The sequence below is a fragment of the Xenopus laevis genome, chromosome 8L (assembly GCF_017654675.1).
Source record: "Xenopus laevis strain J_2021 chromosome 8L, Xenopus_laevis_v10.1, whole genome shotgun sequence".
NCBI classification, from domain to species: Eukaryota; Metazoa; Chordata; class Amphibia; order Anura; family Pipidae; genus Xenopus; species Xenopus laevis.
Window position 1 is genome coordinate 34,459,207 of NC_054385.1, and position 20,809 is coordinate 34,480,015.

At 40.6% G+C, this 20,809-nt stretch overlaps 1 protein-coding gene across 4 annotated transcripts; it reads left to right on the forward strand.

The window, feature by feature from the left end:
• The first annotated feature begins 6,317 nt into the window (after positions 1 to 6,317).
• Positions 6,318 to 15,898, forward strand: p2ry4.L (pyrimidinergic receptor P2Y, G-protein coupled, 4 L homeolog). 4 transcript variants are annotated; one of them, XM_018228638.2, is made up of 4 exons: positions 6,318 to 6,605; positions 8,298 to 8,388; positions 13,357 to 13,423; positions 13,717 to 15,898. In XM_018228638.2, the coding sequence occupies exon 4, from the start codon at positions 13,717 to 13,719 to the stop codon at positions 15,328 to 15,330; it is 1,614 nt and encodes a 537-aa protein (XP_018084127.1). In that variant the 5' UTR covers positions 6,318 to 6,605; positions 8,298 to 8,388; positions 13,357 to 13,423; the 3' UTR covers positions 15,331 to 15,898.
• Positions 15,899 to 20,809: the final 4,911 nt, after the last annotated feature.

The window sequence follows — 20,809 nt, forward strand, 5'->3', positions numbered from 1 at the left end:
TCTAATCAGGATGAGAAAAAATAATAATCCTTATTACAATATGTCTCCTTTTCTTGTTGATACCTATTCTCGTTATTTCCAGATGAGGACTCCCCAACAGTATCAATTATTTTATAGAAAAGCTGAAGATTGTGTATGAAAAGGCTAATGGTATTATACATCATCTCAGAAAGTAATTGGAGCAGTCAGCATTCAGTAAAGTATATACAGTATATAATACAGTATATATGCCCCACTACAGCCCTGTGTGCAGCCAATAATATCGCTGTAGGGGAATCACAGGCTCCTGTAAAGGATTGCAGGAAGCCTAGACAGGGGCGATTTTGGGCCTATTGCTGTCTGAGTCTGAGTCTGAGCGGGTCAAAGGGGGGCAGCATCGCTAGTGCATTGAGTGCAATATCGCTCTCTGAACTAGCAGAGCCAAATTTCCGGGTTAAACCCCGGAAATTCGGATCTTAAAGTTACAAGAGACAGCTTTTTGCCGCCCCTTGTAACTGCCCACTCACTGCCGCCTGAGTGAGTTCTCACTTTGTCTCATGGCAGGAGCGGCCCTGGGCCCAGATCTGGAGTTGAGCAGAAAGGAGAGGGGAGTGTGAGAATGAATACAAATGTGAAATGTCTTTGCATGCACTCTTTTTGGCAACCTTGCCAAACAAGCAGATCTTCCCTGGTGTGGCCAACTGTAGGCACATAGCACACTGGGCATTAATGTCCACCTCCTGGTTCTCCCTAATGCTACGTGATCAGGAGGTTATTACTGCGAATGCATATTTCAGTGTTTTATAAGCAGGGTCTTTATTGTGTGAATTGGAAATGGCTGCCGAAAGAAACTGCTATTTTGCTTGATACTCACCCAATACACATACAGTAGGCAGCACCTTGGGTTGCAGCACCCTCGATTAACACTTGATAACACGAGGTGCCCTGTTTTAGCCTCACTTATCTATCCCCTTCACCAACCCAATTTTCAAGATGAAATCCTTGCAAGTGACAAGCCAGGCATATGACAGTGCTCTTGCAACAACCAGCTCTGACATTCCCTGATGCCCCACTAGGTGGCAAATTCATATAACACATGTCAGTCTCCTACTCTTAGGGGCAAATTCACTAAGATTCGTAGTTGCGCCAGACGTAACTTCGCCGCACTTCGCCACACTTCGCCAGGCGTAGTTTCGCCAGCGCTTCACAAATTCACTAAAATCCGAAGTTGCGCTCAGGGGTAGCGTAAGGTTGCGAAGTTGCGCTAGCGTTGATTCGCTAAGCGAAGCGAAGTTACGCTAGCGATGGTTAATTTGCATACGGCGCCAAATTCAAATTTCAATGGAGGAATACGTATCAGCACTATAAATGGCTGGGAAACCTTCAAAACATCAAATAAAATTTTTATTTTGCCCTACACATGTGCCCACTGTATAGGTAAGTTGCCATGAGTCAGGAAATGTAGGGGGGAGGAAGGGGAGCCCCAAAAAAATTTGCGATCTTTTTCAGCCTATCACCCATAATGTAGAAAACACGCCAGCGTTTTTGGGACTTAGAAAAAATGTTGACTTTTTTTGAAGCAATCCCTATCTACTCTATTTCGCTTCGCCTGGTCTGAGGTGGCGAAGGAAGTCTAGCGTAAAAGGTAGCGTTCAGTACACTGCGCGCGTTAGGGAATTTGCGTAGTTACGTCCGTAGCGATAATTCGCCAGGCGTAATGGTGCGAAGTAACACTAGCGAATCTACGCCAGCGTTCGTTAGTGAATTTGCGCAGTAACGAAAATGCCAAACGCTAGCGAAATAACGCTAGCGTTCGACGCTTCGTGAATTTGCCCCTTAGAGAGTAGGTACATATATTAGTTGTATCAGGAGTAGGTAAATCTGCTCTTACAAGAGTGTATGCCTATACATTTCTCATTAAGGGATCCTGTCATCGGAAAACATGTTTTTTTCAAAACACATCAGTTAATAGTGCTACTGCATCAGAATTCTGCACTGAAATCCATTTCTCAAAAGAGCAAACTGATTTTTTTATATTCAGTTTTGAAATCTGACATGGGGCTAGACATTTTATCAATTTCCCAGCTGCCCCTGGTCATGTGACTTGTGCCTGCACTTTAGGAGAGAAATGCTTTCTGGCAGGTTGCTGTTTTTCCTTCTCAATGTAACTGAAGGAGTCTCAGTGAGACATGGGTTTTTACTATTGAGTGCTGTTCTTAGATCTACCAGGCAGCTGTTATCTTGTGTTAGGGAGCTGCTATCTGGTTACCTTCCATTTGTTCTTTTGTTTGGCTGCTGGGGGGGAAAAGGGAGGGGTGATATTACTCCAACTTGCAGTACAGCAGTAAAGAGTGATTGACATTTATCAGAGCACAAGTCACATGACTGGGGGCAGCTGGGAAATTGACAATATGTCTAGCCCCATGTCAGATTTCAAAATTGAATATAAAAAAAAACTGTTTGCTCTTTTGAGAAATGGATTTAAGTGCAGAATTCTGCTGGAGTAGCACTATTAACTGATTCATTTTGAAAATATTTTTTTTCCCATGACAGTATCCCTTTAGCTTTCCTCTGCAAATGTCTGGCCTAACAGTCACACTCACCTGCTCACTGTGGGTGAACCCCAACCCGTACAATATTGAGCAGTGACCCCAATCCAGGTTGATCACATGGGCATCCCAAGGCATTCGGTTCAGTGAGCAATAAAGAAAAGGGCACCAGGAGGTTCTTGCAAATCAGAACAGAACAGAATATTGTATTTTTCAGAGACAAATGATCCACAGGGTTACTTACAGTGTATACAAGCATATGCAGAATATATTCACAGGCTAGGACAGTACATCAGAGCCAACTGTATTTGAATCCCCTGAGGATGTAGTCAAGGCAGTACAGCATACCTCCATGCAGAAATACCTCACACGTGGTCTGGATCTCACTCAGTGGAGTGGTCAGGTAGGAGAATCTAAAGCCTGACACCCTATCCACTGTGGTCACTAAACAGTCTTACAGCCTGGGAAGCTACTCCCTGCTACAATCTTTGATGGAGCACAAAGCTGCTCTTTCTCTCTTCCCTCACTGTCTTACTCTCCTAGAGAGTCTATAACAGATAGTAATCCTATCACTAACTAGCCTCATTCACAGGGTCCCTGCTCTCCAACTTATCTCTTTCTAAAGGTTCAGGTCCCATAGGGCACATGGCTTTACTGGGCCTTGTTGTACCCAGGCTCCCTGGAAACCTCCAGATGGATCAGCAACCAGAAGCCAAAGAGGAAGATCCACCCCTTCTCACTCACTATACCAAAGTGTGACAGGATGTGGTCACACCTCTTGGCCAATAACTGGGATATGTAAATAACAATTAGCTACATCGGCATCTGCCCAGCAACTAGGGAGATCAGGAAGTAGGGGCACATTAACCCCATGGCTCCCTTCACAGGGAACACAGAAAGGTGCAACCCCCCTTTTTTTGGTGCAACATTAGGTCAGACTTCCCTAATAAGGTCACAGATACAGTACATAAGGATATGGTTGTAATAGTGAAATATATGGTTTCTGGGAAATTCAAAATAGCAAATAAGTGTTTTGCCCCAATCTCATCCTAATTGGACTACAGTTGGGTATCCTCTCCCCTCTCATCATCAACTGAATTTGAGCCCATTTTGGGGCAGAAGTGTTTCAGTGTTTCAGGAAGAGGCCCACTTGTGAATCTCTGGTTTCACTGATGTTCCAAGAATGGACTTTATTAGCCCTTCAACTGTACCTGAGCTCAGAAGAAGAGTTGCTGCCACAAGGCAGAGATTTCCTCTCTTCTAACCAGAACACTTACATGAGTTTTACACTTGCAGCCTCTGAGTGGGAGCCGCTAGGAAAATTGTTATATGCTCACATACCCCAACCCCCCAGTGAGCTTCTATACACAGGGCTGGACTTACATAGCAAATTTTCTGCATCGGATCTGGAGTACAGATTTTAAAAACATTTTTTTTTAAAAACTATTATATCTCCTGCGAATTACCAGTGCTTCCAAACTAATGTGGGTGTGGTTGGGCAGTTCGCTGCCCCCCTAAAATTCTGCCGCCCTAGGCCCAACCTTTGTGGCTTTTCCACAAATCAAGGCCTGGCTATACAATAGCTTGCAGTAACACTGCCATCTGCTGGAGCTGTGGGACAGCTCATTGTAAAACATACGTCATTTCATAGCTGCTCTCATTCTGCCTTGTCCTCTGTGGGCTGACACACACACATATATTTATATGTAGCACCTTATATAAGTAGCCCCTTGCTTTAGTTCTCACATATTTTTATGGTGTTGCTCTGTTCTATGAGCCACTTTGTCCTCTTTTCTCTATAGTACCATTAAGAGCAGAAGACTTGCTTCTTTCCTGCTGCAGGTTCTCCTTTTCCTCAGCGTCATTGTGATCATTCTCTTATGTGCTGGCCTTTCCCTGAAGTGGAGGGAACAATGTCAAACTGTATATATTTACATACAGGTACATCCCTTCCCTTAGCATCTCCTGCCCCCATGGCAGTGCACTGATGTATAATAACTGCTTCCAAAGTAGCAATTCACTAGCAATTTAAGTAGCAATTTTCTTATTTATAAATGCATGCAGCCCACAGTTTGCTGGCAACTCAGTCCCATACAGCAATACTAAACTTAGGACATAATAATTTGGACTCATGATTTGCACATCTATTTAGGGAATTTCCCAAATCATTTGTTGCAGACAACAGGAAATGTCAATCATTTACACTCTCCAGAAGGAACTTGATGAATTGAATTGGCAGTAAAAAATGTATATAAAATGGAGTCAAATTGATTGGGAGGCGTTTCATAATATAGATGGACAATGACCCAAAACATAAAGCAAAAGCAGCCCATGAGCAAAGAAGTGGAAAATTATTGAATGGCCAAGTCAGTCACCTGATCTGAACCCAATTGAGCTGCATTTCACTTGTTGAAGACTAAACTTTGGACAGAAAGGCCCATAAACAAACAGCAACTGGCAGAGCATTAAAAAGGATGAAACCCAGAATCTGGTGATGTCCATGAGTTCAATACTTCAGGCTGTCATTGCCAGCAAAGGGTTTTCAACCAAGTATTAGAAATAAACATTTTATTTTTAGTTTTTTAATTTGTCCAATTACTGTCGAGCCCCTGAAATGAAGTGATTGTGTTAAAAAAAAGGCTTTAGTTCCTCACATTTGTATGCAATCGTTTTGTTTAAAGCTGAAAGTCTGCAGTTCAACTGCATCTGAGTTGTTTCATTTAAAATTTGTTGTACAGAACCAAAATTAGAAAAAAAGTTGTCTGTCCAAATATTTATGGAACTACCTAATATATATATATATATATATATATATATATATATATATATATATATATATATATATATATATGCAAAACCTGGGTGCCAGCAAAGGAAGTATACAATAGAAGAGAAATGGTGGCACTCACAGGGTTTGTAGTGAAAAAACAAAAAGGAGTCTAATAAAACTTTTTGTTTTTTAACTACAAACCCTGTGAGTGCTGCAATGTCTCTTCTATTCTTCATATATATATATATATATATATATATATATATATATATATATATATATATATATATATATATATATATATATATATATATCAGTAAATGTGGAAACCCATGCTGTCCACTTGGGGCACAATTTCACTGGAGTCTATGGATGATTTTTTTCTTTTTTTTGGTATAGAGGCCAAATAGCACTGCTGAGTCTTTTCAAGTTCATCTCTTTATATGATGAAGACATTGCTATTCTCATACATTATGCACTTGTGGTCTTCTCTTTGACTTTGTTCAATGTTTTTAGAATAACCAACAGAGACAGAGGCTCACACAATTTTAGTGTACTTTGGTGCTCTCCATACAGATGGCTTGCAATGCCTTGCCATTAATGTGTGGCTCAGTTTATATCTTAAACAAAACTCATCCTTTAACTGAAAATTAGTTAATTTTCCTGTTTTTCACTTCTTTTCCCCTTGCAACGCTCACTCGCACGTATCCTGAGCTGATACATTACCGTACAGTAAAATACCGGCCAAGTGGCAACCCTATTTATAAGAATATAATTTATTCATGGCTCTTATTTATTATATGCAGATATACTGAATACCTGAGGGAAATGATAGGAGTATAATAAATACAAAGTAACAATAAAATCCATTATGCTTTCCTGCACTGAATGTACAACATATTTCATATATTTCAAGGAATTTACACTGTTTATGTATTTGCATTTTTTTTTGCACTTAAATCTCCCCCTCCTTCAGTGTCCCCTCCTCCCCTGTTACCTCTCCCCTTTACCCTGCCCCCATCCCATCAGTCAGACAGAAGGGCTGCCTCACACAGGAATGTCCCAGAGACAAGCTGAGAGACAGAGGAACTGATAGTAGTGGGCCAATACCAACATGTGGAGAGGACAAACACAGGCTGGGACAAAAAACACTACAAGTACTCCAGAGTCGGAACTTTCTCCTTACAGTTGGCTATTACCTTGAAAAAGCCTGGAAACAAGTTGGAGAAGAAAGGGACATGAGGAGAGTAATAGTTCTGCCTGGGATGTTGTGCACTGGAGAGTAACAAGGGGCTGCCTTGCAACAGGTAAGCACATCACCCTTTAATATTAAATAATATAAAAAATACCTCTGGCTTACTATCCCCCCCCCCCCACACACCATTGGAGCATCAGGTAGCCACAAATACCTTGGTGTCAGATTGTAAATGCATATGGCTCACAGTCACAGTCACCTTTACATGAGAAATGCCAACTCTTCTTTATGCCCATGTGCTTATTATTGGGGGAAAGACAGGTTTACTATAGCGATGGCAGCCCAACACTGTGCCCGATTACTCTGGTATATCCTGAAACCACCTTTCCTGACATAGCCAATAATCACAAGGATCATCTAATTGGCTCATAATAAAACTGACAATTTTGTGTTAGGGACTTGGATCATAACTCCGCTGGCGCATGGCACTATAAAGAACTATGGGATAAGTGAGCCCTATATAAATAAAAGATAATAATGATAATTTGATTCATAATGGTAAACGAAATGTTTTAATATTTTGTATGCTATAGTAAATTAGAACATTAGGGTGCACAAATACAGGGTTCTCAAATAGTAATATACAAAACTCATCATTAAAATATGCGACCCCCCACAGTATATGGCCTTACGCATTTCGTACCCAAATTGCAGTCAATGACTGTTGTCTAAGTGGCATTTGGGCGCAAACCTGTAAAGCCGTAGACTGTGGGGTTTGTATATTTTAATGATGTTATAATGAAGATTTTTTTTGTACTTTTTAAAACATTTTTGAGTATGGAATGAATTTGTATATTCATAGTGGGAAGCTGCCATCTGACGTTGTATCATATATCAAGGGCAGACAATACAGTATGATCATATAAGATAGCATTGCTATATAGTATTGCTGGGGGCACTGTACAAACAAAGCTGTATCAGGAAACATTGGTCTGCAGGTACTTGAGACATTAAGGGAAACCCCAGCTGAATCTGGAATAAAAAGAGTCACTGTGCCAAAATCCAAATCCATGCTGCCTTTCCATAAGTGACAACCCCTACAGGATTTTACAAAAATAATCAATTTTTCAGTGCAATAAAACTGCACCAGGTAAAATGCACATAAATCCAAGTATAAAAACAATGTCAGGGCAATACAGTGGTGCATGTGATGTGTTGTTCTTACATAGTTGTGGCTAAACACAATGAAGCAAAATAAGCCTTAGAGACGGTTATTATGGTGCAATAATGTGCAGCCCCAGCAGATAAGTGATAAGTGAGTGTGACTGCTCTGACAGGGGCAAACTGTGCTTTGCAGCACTTGATGAAGGTGTGATAATTGTTACAGGGTTGTTTACTTCCAAGTTGTTCAGTAATCATGGGGCAAACATTGGCTTCAAAGAAAAACACATACAAGCTCTGTCACTGTCATTACCCAGCACTTTGCCAGCAATTTTACGTTTTGTTTTAGATTGAATGTTTTTGTTGAAGATCTTACTCCCATTTGCATCAGCAATGTCCAACAGGAGGCCTTATGGCATCAGGCAGCCCTACAATGCTCAGGATTTTGGGGACCCACCAGGCAGCCATTGGTTGCACTACATTTTTTTGCACAATGTAGAAATGTATTAGGCACACATGTAATGTATAAAAATCACCATTTTCCCATATCATTTAACACATGTGACTGTTTATAATTCATTTAGTGCCTGCTTGGGCCCTGCCTCCATACTGCACACCAATGTTCCCTCTAATTTCTTTTCAGCCACGAGCATAAAAGTTATCATGCCCCCCGTACATAAAAGCTGTGGCCCCTGTATGAGTGGCCTGTCCACCAGTGTCTGGATGAAAATCAGGTAGATATCGTTCTGGCAAAATTCTCGTTGGGTGAGAACTGCATCAGCTCATTGATGTGGTCCTTGTCCTGACAGTCTGCATTCTGTGTGCTATGATCCATTTGTCCTGAGTGCCAAACGATTGATTAGCCTCATATTGCTTACCTCAAGGTGGGCATATCAGATAAAGATGACTTGCATACATGCTAATGTTGTGTCACCTGTGTTAGTAATTGAGCCCTAATTGCTTTTTCTACAAAGATGCACAATAGACATTTTTCCCCAGAGGCAAACTGTAGTAATGGTAAAGTAAAGGTGGCCATAGACGTAGAGATCCGCTCGTTTGGCAATGTCGCCAAAGAAGCGGTTCTCTCCCCGATATGTCCACATTGAGGTGGCCGATATCGGGCTGATCCGATCGTGGGCGCTAGGGCCCAACAATCGGATCATAATGCATCTGATACAGGCGGTCGGATTGCAGGACTGCATAAGTGCGCAGATCGCCGACGAGATCCCCGTCTAATGGCCCCACACACGGGCCAATAAGCTGCCGACTCAGTCTGTCTGCAACTTTTATCAGCCGGTGTATGGGGACCTTAACTTAGAACTGTGCTTATTTAATGGAGATACTGAAATTGTATTCTATTGTACTATCAACAACAGAAATATAATGTCTGGCTCTTTGGAGACGTCACATGTAACTCCCCTGATCCTTCTTTCATTTATTTACATACTTTAGTCATGGCTTCTCTGATGTCATTTGGTTAATAAAATGTTATTGTGGAGGTAGCTAAGTTGGGCACGTGTGGATCAGAGACCTAGGAGCTAAATCAGCAGACCTCAAAGGAAACTTAAGGTCGGGAGATCAAAACTGTTGCCTGGGGGTCCCTACACACATTGTTTAGGCAATTCAATTGAAGTTGGCTGAAATTGCCTGGCCATTAGTGTGTCATTAAATGCCAGTTCAATTGCATAGCTTTCTGTGTTATGAACTGTCACTTTCCTGTGGTGTTGATTTGATCTATGTGGCTGAAAACTCTTTTCTCTTGTGGCTCTTTTTGGAAGAAAAAGGAAGAAAACCATATGAGCTGTACCATAGTTTGCCCCTAGTCTGCATTACATAGTCCTCTGCGAGTATATAAAAAACTTTCATGGAGACAGTGTTTATTTTATACAATTTTAAAGAATTAATTTATTTTAGCAACTGGTTGGATCTGCAGCAAATATCGCACCTTTTATTACATAAACCCTTTAATGTCTGATAGAAAAATAAATATGGAAAGCAGTGAAAGGCACATTTTGATCACCACTGTTGAGGTACCTTTGGTGATAATTATACATACTCATATAGATTCATCCAAAAAACGTCATGTATCTCAAAGGGTCTAGAGGCTGTCATTTATTATTTTGTAGGATGGAGGTGCTAGAGCAAAAAAGAAAAGGAGCACAGAGACCCGGAGACATTCAGAAAACTGAGAACACAGTGTGGAAAGTGATTAAAAGGGTCCATTTCAGCCTTTTTCACACTTTGTGTACTTCTTTATAATTTACCATGGGTGTTCAATGTGAGCCAAATAACTTGTATTCAAATGTGCCCTGTTGTGCAAAAATAACTCTTTATGTAAAGAAGGAGTGAAAGAGAAATAGGTTTTATTTTTATTACAAAATATTTATATTAAGTGATTATTGTATACATTACTATCTTCACTTATTCCTCATGTCATCTCAGTTAGAAAATAAATAGGGGTTATACAATGTGCCCCCACCCCCTCACTCTAATTGCCGCCTGCATTTCAGCCTTACAGATAAGGAGGTGTTAATTGTATAAGTAGTTTAAACAGGATTAAATACGTCAGTCTGCTGCAAGAATGACAAAAATTATGGTTTGTTTGACTAACAATGGGTAGAAAGCATTTATCAATGTACTGTACTTTTTTATTGGGCTAATGATAAACAGAGTGTATTGTCCCATCAAGTAATGCCCATCTAGCCTCATGAATCTCTAGCCTCTATGACTGTAACTTTGCTGGTGGCCATACACACTACAATTATAATCTTATCCATGACCATTGGTTGTACTAAAGATCTTTCGTCCACTCTCAGAATTCTTTAGCTCTGACGATTCAGCATTAACGTTATGATGTTCGGCACCTTCAAAGGTGCCCAATCAAAATTTCCAATCCTGCCCAATTGATAAGACGACCAATATTCAAAGCTTTTTGCTGGTATCGGTCGCCTTGTCTCCCATCACACATGCACAGATTATTGTACAAAAGATGTTTTGTACGATAAATATTGGTGTGTGTGCATGGCCACCTTTACTCTATGTCTTGAATGCATGGAAAATGTGCAGGAACAGGGAGCTGGAGCAGATTCCTTTATAAAATGGATATACGTTGGGATATACTGTATAGTGTAATGTCGTGTAAGGTCCTACAATATAACTACAAATACAACTGTCTTTCTGCTTTAGGTGAGCAGGAACAAACAAAACCACAGGTGAGGAAGGAAACCTAACATATCCCCTTATAGGGAACTGTTTACCAGAATGAGGATGTTATACTAGACAGATACAGGATAATTTGTTGCAAATTCTCAGCCCATGAGTGACCAGCTTAATACATTAGTGTAGGTAAAGTCATAGGGGTATATTTATCAAAGAGTGAAGTTAGAGATCTCCACAGTCCTCTAGAGTAAAATTCCACCAATTTCCATTCATTTTATGGGATTTTTAAAAGAGTATTTATCAATTGGTGAAAGTGAAAGGTCACCCTTTGATAAATATGCCTTTCAAAATCCCATAGAAATTAATGGAGAGTGGAGGAATTTCCCTCAGAGGACCGTGGTGATCTCTAACTTCACTCTTTGATAAATATATCCCAAAGTTGGTTGGGCTGAATATATTTGGAAAATGTGTATAACTGGTTTATTTGGATACACAATGTGGTATATTTATCAAAGAGTGAAGTAAAAGATCACCACAGTCCACTAGAGTGAAATTCTGCCACTCTCCGTTCATTTCTATGGGATTTTGAAAAGTGTATTTATCAAAGGATGAACTTTCACTTTCACTCATTGATAAATACTCTTTTAAAAATCCCATAGAAATGAATGGAGAGTGGCAGAATTTCACTCTAGTGGACTGTGGAGATCTCTAACTTCACTCTTTGATAAATATGCCCCCATATAGACTGTAGCTAATTAAAACCACGCACAGTGGAACTTTTTTGAATCAGAGTAACGAGTGCTTTCTAGGGGCAGTTTGATCAGACAACTCATGGGGCTCAATAGAACCATTGGCAGAGGTAGTGCCATGCCACGAAACACACTGCAACAAACCACACAACGAGTGTGATACAAGACACTTCACATAGACACATGAACATGCCAAAGACTAATAAAACCTTCTGTTGGAGGCTCTGCTTTCTTCTCACAGCCCAAAAACGTTTTAGTAGGTTAACTGGAACTGATCAAACTGCCCCTTGTTTGTGTTTGTTTGTGTGATTACATAGATTAGATGCTCCACTGGGGAAGGGATTCATTATATGTAGGGTAACTGGAAGGTATTTAGTTATACTTAGCACCTAGTGGGCTGGAAATCCCAGTGCTTTATTCTTTTATCTTTTCTTTTTATTGAAGCCTAGGCATTGCTAAGTGCCCAAAGTGCAGAAGTGCAGTTAAGGGTAGGGGCACAGTGAGCGTTCGGGGAGATTTAGTAGCCCGGTGACTAATCACCTCGTCTTTACGGCGACCAATCTCTGAAGAGGCAACTTTGGAAAAGGAAGCGCCACGTGTGCCTTAGTGCAGGCAATTTTTCATTTTAGCCGGTGCAAGACAGAGGGAAGGCGTGTTGGGGAGATTGGTTGCCGCAAAGACAAGGCAATAAACGTCAGGCGACTAAATCTCCCCGAATCGCCCAGTGTGATCCTACCCTAAGTGTGCAGTGGGCCCATCTCAAAAGTTGTTCCCAAAAAGCCTCCAAGTCACCAGGCCACAAAGCCCGCCATGAAAGTCTTTAGATTCCCCTTTGCAGAGGCTGAGGGGAGCCCCATATCCCTGACCCCCCCCCTCCCCGCACAAAAAGCTTGGCAGGAAGGACAGCGGACCTCAGAGGAAATCCCATAATCTTTGTGCCCTTGGGGTGGGGGGCAGGTTCAGGGGGGGGAAGGAGAGCCTAATGGCCACACATCCCCCCCCCATGATCCCTGCTGGGACCCATTACAGGTCATGCACCAGGAAATCCCAGTGCTGCTAAATATAAGGGGAATATGTTGCTTTCCACCCTCTTTGCTGCTAATCCACTGGCCTCAAACAGCTATTTTATTTCATTTCTTAACTATAGCGGAAGCCGACCCTGCATTCCCCCCCCCCATGACAGTGGACTCTGCCTTTTCACTTTGAATGGCTACTATTGTTTATATAAATAAGCTGCTGTGTAGCAATGGGCTACACAGCAGCTTATTTATATAAACAATAGTAGTGTTTCTGAAGCAAACACGTCAGTTTTACTAGTGCAGGGCAACACTGCATTATATTTTTATTACTTTAAAACAATGTATTTTTTTGATGTTACTGTTCATATAAATGCTGAAGGAAATGCTGCATTGTGGGTAAAAACCTTGTAATTTGTGTCTGAAAATTGCATTTTTGCATATTGTGCTGCATTCATAAATGAGCCTTATACAAATGCCAGTGTATGACTGATATGAAACAGACAGTTATATCCAATGTTGGATACAATAACCCTAGCAGTGAATGCGATATTCACCATATCTACTCTTTCTGCTACCAGAAACTTCCAGCCCAGTCCAACTCTAGAGGTTTTTGCAAGAAAAGGAAAAGCAAAGTGTGTTCAGCAACTTCCCTCTTGCAGCTAAGGGGCAATGGTTTGGTGGGCACAGTTTGCCATCCTTGCCCTGGGTGACAGCATGCTTTGCTATGAATATAACCATCGTGACATAATAGTCGTTTTTTTTCTTCTAATTAAAGGAAACACGGCACCAGGTATAATACAACTCCTTCATGTAAACAAAAGAGATTAAATATTTAGCAAAATGTAAGTATATGACATTTTCCACCACTGTTGAACATGATAAAATGTTTTCAATAAAAATATTTAAAAAATAATTCTAAGAAATATTTCAGATACTGTCATTTGTTTCATTCCACTATGATAGCACTGCTCCTCACAGCAAGCATACTGACAAAGCTTCATAGTTCATACATATCCATGAGTCTATACAATACAGGCAGAATTTCTTCTGATTATAGCTGTGTGTGCATTTGCCATGGCGGTAGCCATCATTGGAAATATTCCTCAAATTTACAGGTTTTTTCTGTTTTTTGCAGATGACTGAGGACATCATGGCCACTTCCTACCCTACTTTCCTTACAACCCCCTACCTGCCGATGAATTTGTTGATGAATTTAACCAATGACACCGAGGACATTTGTGTTTTTGACGAGGGATTTAAGTTTTTGCTGCTGCCGGTCTCCTACAGTGCAGTGTTTATGGTGGGCCTGCCTCTGAACATAGCCGCTATGTGGATATTCATTGCCAAAATGCGCCCATGGAACCCTACAACAGTTTATATGTTTAACCTTGCACTGTCGGACACATTGTACGTTCTGTCTCTGCCCACGTTGGTCTATTACTATGCTGACAAAAACAACTGGCCCTTTGGGGAAGTTCTTTGCAAGCTTGTGAGATTCCTCTTTTATGCCAATCTCTATTCCAGCATTCTGTTCCTCACCTGCATCAGTGTGCACCGATACCGGGGAGTGTGCCACCCTATAACCTCTCTGAGGCGTATGAACGCTAAACACGCCTATGTGATCTGTGCTTTGGTATGGCTATCCGTAACACTCTGCCTTGTCCCCAATTTAATATTTGTCACAGTCAGCCCAAAGGTCAAAAACACCATTTGCCATGATACCACGCGACCTGAGGATTTTGCCAGATATGTGGAGTACAGTACTGCCATCATGTGCCTACTCTTTGGGATCCCATGTCTCATAATTGCAGGCTGCTATGGACTCATGACAAGGGAACTGATGAAACCAATAGTCAGTGGGAACCAGCAGACTCTGCCATCGTACAAAAAGAGATCCATTAAGACCATTATTTTTGTTATGATTGCATTTGCTATTTGCTTTATGCCTTTTCACATCACTCGCACCCTATATTATTATGCCCGGTTGCTTGGGATCAAATGTTATGCACTCAATGTGATTAACGTCACATACAAGGTGACTCGTCCTTTGGCCAGTGCCAACAGCTGCATTGACCCCATACTCTACTTTCTGGCCAATGACAGGTATAGACGTAGGCTGATAAGGACAGTGAGAAGAAGAAGCTCAGTTCCGAACAGGAGGTGTATGCATACTAACCACCCACAGACTGAGCCACATATGACAGCAGGACCTTTACCTGTGATTTCTGCTGAGGAGATACCTAGCAATGGCAGCATGGTGAGAGATGAGAATGGAGAAGGTAGTAGAGAGCACAGGGTTGAATGGACAGACACCAAAGAGATAAATCAAATGATGAATCGTCGCAGCACGATCAAGAGAAATTCTACAGACAAAAACGATATGAAAGAAAACAGACACGGGGAGAACTATCTTCCCTACGTAGAGGTAGTTGAGAAGGAAGATTATGAGACAAAACAAGAGAACAGAAAAACAACGGAACAGAGCAGTAAAACCAACGCTGAACAGGATGAGCTTCAGACACAAATTGACAGTAGATTAAAAAGAGGAAAATGGCAACTGAGTTCAAAGAAGGGTGCAGCACAGGAGAATGAAAAAGGCCACATGGAACCCTCGTTTGAAGGAGAGGGGACCTCTACCTGGAATCTCCTGACACCTAAAATGTATGGCAAGAAGGACAGGTTGGCCAAGAATGTAGAAGAAGTGGGTTATGGAAAAGAAAAGGAGCTGCAGAACTTCCCAAAGGCATAAGAAATTTGCTGAGATGCAAATCATAGTACTGGTATGGGACCTGTTATCCAGAATGCTTGGAACCTGTTATCCAGAATGCTTGGCACCTGAACATTTCCAGATATGGAGTCACTTTTGTAATTTGGATTGCCATACCTTAAGTCTGCTAAAAATCATTTAAACATTAAATAAATCTATGCATCTTAAATAAATCTATGCATCTACTGTATGCAGCTTAGTTACCAACAAGTACACGCTACTGTTTTGTTATTACAGAGAAAAAGGAAATACTTTTTAAAGCATGGAACTATGTCAAAGTGGAAGATAGTCTTGCAATATTTCAGAGCTTTTTGGACATTGGGTTTTCAGATCCCATGCCTGTAGCATAAAACTGTGAATTGTAAATATGTATTTGTACATTAAACCAAGTATTGCTAAAGCTTTTCCAGCAATGAACCCTGAAAAAATGTTTTTTAAAAAATTCTTGGGACACCTACAGACTGTTGCAAACAAATTAATTAACTTCTCAGTTGCGTGTCATGAAAAGGGATATCTGTTTGCTTCATTAAATGTTAATGGGAAATGTGTACCTATGTGTGTGTTTTGGCTTTTTTTACTTTGTAATTGCTTTTCATTTTTACAGGAAAATTAAGATATTTTTCAGGGGAAGTACTAACATTATATAGTGCTGAGCAGCTCAAACGCCCCTCTGTCCTGAGGTTTGGAAGAGTCCATACAATATGAGAAGGGCAGCATTAGAAATGTACTGTTATATCATCTTTTATATCATCCATCACCTGAAACAATCATCATAAGGAGCCAATGAGTGCAAAATTCTATATCAATAATATAGCAAGGGACTGGGCATGGGTACAAGGTAGCTCTGCAATGTGTACATTATGCACCACTGCGCAATATCTGCAACAGAAAAAAACAGAGAATCTATACATTAGTTCCTTGTATAGGATGACTTTTAATATATAACCTATATAAGGATATCTCTCCACCCTCTTTATCATTATACAATATTGGTTTCTAAGTTTGTGTGTGAAAAGTTTGGTCTCATGTTTGGTAAGTGACACCATGGTGACTGTTTTTCAGCCCCAAAAAAAGTCCTGTTGCAGCCGCAGGAAGTTTCCATTATGACAATAAGGGCTAGTCCACACGAGGAGATTCGGGGAGATTTTGTCGCCTGGCGACTAATCGCCTCGTCTTTTGAGCGACTATCTCCCCGAACTGCCTCAGCGTTTTTCCCCATAGGCTAGAATGAAAAGTCGCCTGCGCAGCGATGCGTTTTCTATAGTTGCCCAAAGTTGCCTCGAGGACGAGGCGATTATTCGCCAGGCGTCAAAATCTCCCCGAATCTCCTCATGTGGCCTTACCCTTAAAGACAACACAGGCGGATTCAGGAACTTTTCTCTAGATTGCAGCAAAGTCGAGCAGCACCAATTGATTTGCTTGGCCCAGATTTGACATCAGAGTCGATGAACCTATAATAGATTTAACATATTGATCTCATAAGTTTAGGGGGGTTATGTAATTAAAGGCATTAAGTTTGTCCAGGAGCAGTAACCCATAGCAACCACTCAGCAGGTAGAATTTACCTTCACCCAATTAAATTCAAATATCTTATTGGTTGCTATGGGTTACTGCTCCTGGGCAAACTTAGAGCCTTTCGTTACATATGGGGTTTAATCTTTCCCAGCGGATTGTCTAGGCGATATTCATATATGAACTGGAGGTCATCCCTGTTGGATGGTGACGTGGTTTTCTGGCACCATATTTTCCAATACAGGTATGGGATCTATTATATGTTCTTGGGACCTGGGATTTTCTGGATAAGGGATCTTTCATTAGTTTGGATCATTAAACGTTAAGTCTGCTATAAAGAATTTAAACATTAAATAAACCCAATAGTATTGTTTAGCCACCCATATGGATTCATGCCACTCAGAGCCGGAACTAGGGGTAGGCAAAAGAGGCATGTGTCTAGGGTACATCGCCAAACGAGTGGATCTATCCATGTATGGCCACCTTAAATCGGCATATTATTGGGCAGTGTATAGGGCCCTCCGCCAGGCTTCCCCGATCAATATCAAGGGTTTTAAAAAAATCCAGTTGGATTGAGGACCTCATTGGTTGATGTGGCCCTCGATATGACCGCCTGTATTCGTATCTTTGTGATTGGATCATTGGGCCCACGATCGGATGAGCCGGATATCGCCACCAAACTAGCGGATCTCCCCATTGATGGCCAGCTTTAGAATCAAATAGCTTCTAGTGGACTGTATGGGAGATGGCTGTAACTCACTTGTATGGTCACATTGGTTCTAAGCCATATGTTGTCATTGCCTCTGGAGCTCTGTGGTTAAAGTAATTCTTTTTTCAAGCTCAAACATTACAAAATGGAAAATAGCCATATGATTCCTGCAATGGGAGTGCTTGGCAGGCTGAATGCTGGTTACTGTAACTGCCGGTTTCTGCTTGGGTAGTATTGTCCTACTCGGTATTTTCTCTCTCCTAAAAATTCTTGGCTTTGTCACAAGGCTCTAAACATTTCCATGGTTACGCTTTAAAAACCCTCAGAGCTGGGTTCCTAGTATCCTAGTAAAATGGATTGCCCCCAGAGCTTTGAAGGCTGGAATGTTTCTTGTTGTCACTCATTGTGACTTTCTTTGTTGGGGCAGGTAATAAAGTGGCTTTGTGTCCAGCTGCACATTTAGTAGGGGGATAAGGCAGCAGAGGAATGTACCGTGTCAGCCATTGAGAAACAGAACAAAAGTACTGTAATTGAAAGAAAAATTCCTAGTTTGGTCACAGTGTGATTATTTCTAATGCTGTAGGATATAAATATTTGAGTAAATAAAATGGCTTTGGTTTATGAAAAATGTGGGGGTTTTTTGAACTGAAGAAGGGGCAGTTTTAGGGGTAAATATAATCATTATGAATAAATATAATACAATCACTATGTATAAACATGAAATGTTACACTTGTACTGGGCCTACCTCCCTATGACCATTCCCATGTAACATAAGCCCCACTGAGAGAGCCATGAATATCCTGTAAATTATTATAAATGGTGCTTAGTGATGTCATCAGTTATAACTGGAGCTCATTAAACACAGAAACTAGTTTATTATAATAAAGAACCCCCGTTGAAATATATGAGGATATTAGAAGTCACCTGGGCATTCCATGACCTCAGTCGTCCCTGTGCTTTTATAAGGTCATGGAACTTCTTGGTGAATTATATTTTACAATAGGGGTACGTTATTCACTCTATATAATCTATCTATCTATCTATCTATCTATATATCATCTATCTATCCATATCTATCTATCTATCTATCTATCCATATCTATCTATCTATCTATCTATCTATCTATCTATCATCTATCTATTTATCTATAGAGTCAGTTTAACAGAGACATGACTATCTATCTATCTATCTATCTATCCATATCTATCTATCAATTTATCTATCTATCATCTATCTATCTATCCATATCTATCTATCAATTTATCTATCTATCATCTATCTATCTATCATCTATCTATCTATCTATCTATCTATCCATATCTATCTATCTATCTATCTATCTCTCTATCATCTATCTATTTATCTATAGAGTCAGTTTAACAGAGACACGACTATCCATCTTTCATCTATCCATTTCTATCTATAATCTAGCGATCTATCTACCTACCGATCTTTACATGTTTCCCATACATACATTCCATTTCTTGGGGAAACCTTTGGCTCCGTTGAGATGTAACCTACATGCCTGCAGCAATGACAGAGCTGAGAAACCCCTGCGGTGTCAGATTAGAGGTAAACAAAAGATCCTAAAACTAACGTTGTGTCCTGGAATTCCTTGAGATGAACGAGTCCCATTCAGCAGGGAGCCATTGTTGGGAGAAAGCCTAAGGATAGGTCGCATATGAAAGGATCGCAGCTGTGTAACTGGACTAATCCCACACAGGAGCAGGGGAGGAAGACAAGACAAAAAGTGCATCTTCAGGGCAGAAACAACCAAAAACAACACAGTTCTTTTTAGTACAGTCCCAATATACCAAGGGCAAATGAGATGAACACTGAAAACAGTATTATGTTTTTTTCGAGAAATAGCACACATATAATTCTCCATAGGCATAATTCAGTCATCAGAGTAATGCTCTATACCCCTCTGTGCTGCTTGGGTGTAAATGCATATTTTGAGGCCTTTCACTATTGGAGGCAGAAAGTTTATATTTATGTGAATTACAGGCATCAGGGCTGTATCGGGGTCTGAACCTCCAAAAACTCCACCTCCCTCCCAATTGGCTAAAGTGCAGTATAGTGTATGCATGTGCCAGTTGTCCCACTCAGATCTGGCATTTAATCATAAGGGTCCAATGGCAGATTGGGGCAGACATTTTTAGGGTTTCCTGAATTTGCTGCCCTAAGCACAGGTCCTAGGATGCCTATATAGAAATTAGGACCCTGACAGGTGGAACAGATAGAGGTACCAGTTGTTTCTCTGCAAAGTGAAATATATTGATGGAAAAACACTGTACTTGTCATAGGCCTTAGAATACAGCACAGAAACAACTTTATGGGACCTGTTATCTAAAATGCTTGGGACCTGGGGTTTTCCGTATAAGGTGTCATTCCATAATTTTGATCACCATACCTTAAGGGGCGGATTCACAAAGGGTCGAATATCGAGGGTTAATTAACCCTCGATATTCAACTGGGAATTAAAATCCTTCGACTTCGAATATCAAGTCGAAGGATTTTAGCGCAAATAGTGCGATCGAACGATCGAAGGATTATTCCTTCGATCGAACGATAAAATCCTTGAATCGAACGATAAAATCCTTTGAATCGAACGATAAAATCCTACGAATCGAACGATCCGAAGGATTTTAATCCAACGATCGAAGGAATATCCTTCGATCAAAAAGAGTTAGCCAAGCCTATGGGGACCTTCCCCATAGGCTAACATTGAGTTCGGTAGCTTCTAGATGGCGTACTAGGGGGTCGAAGTTTTTTCTTAAAGAGACAGTACTTCGACTATCGAATAGTCGAATGGTCGAACGATTTTTAGTTCGAATAGTTCGATTCAAAGTCGTAGTCGTAGTCGAAGGTCGTAGTAGCCCATTCGATGGTCGAAGTAGCCCAAAAAACACTTCAAAATTCTAAGTTTTTTTACTTCGAATCCTTCACTCGAAGTTAGTGAATCGGCCCCTAAGTCTACTAAAAAATCATTAAGGCACTAATTAAACCCAATAGGACTGTTTTGCCTCCAATAAGGATTAATTATATCATAGCTGAGATCACGTACAAGGTACTGTTTTATTATTACAGAGAAAAAAGAAATCATTTTTTAAAATTTTAATTATAATTTGAATTCAATTAAATTGGATTCCATGGGAGACGGCCTTTCCATAATTTGGAACTTTTTGGATCACGTGTTTCCGGATAACGGATCTCATGCCTGTACTAGCAAAGGTAG

What these genes read in the sequence shown, in the direction of transcription:
- p2ry4.L (XM_018228638.2), top strand. Translation starts at nt 13,717, where the DNA reads ATGACTGAGGACATCATGGCCACTTCCTACCCTACTTTCCTTACAACC.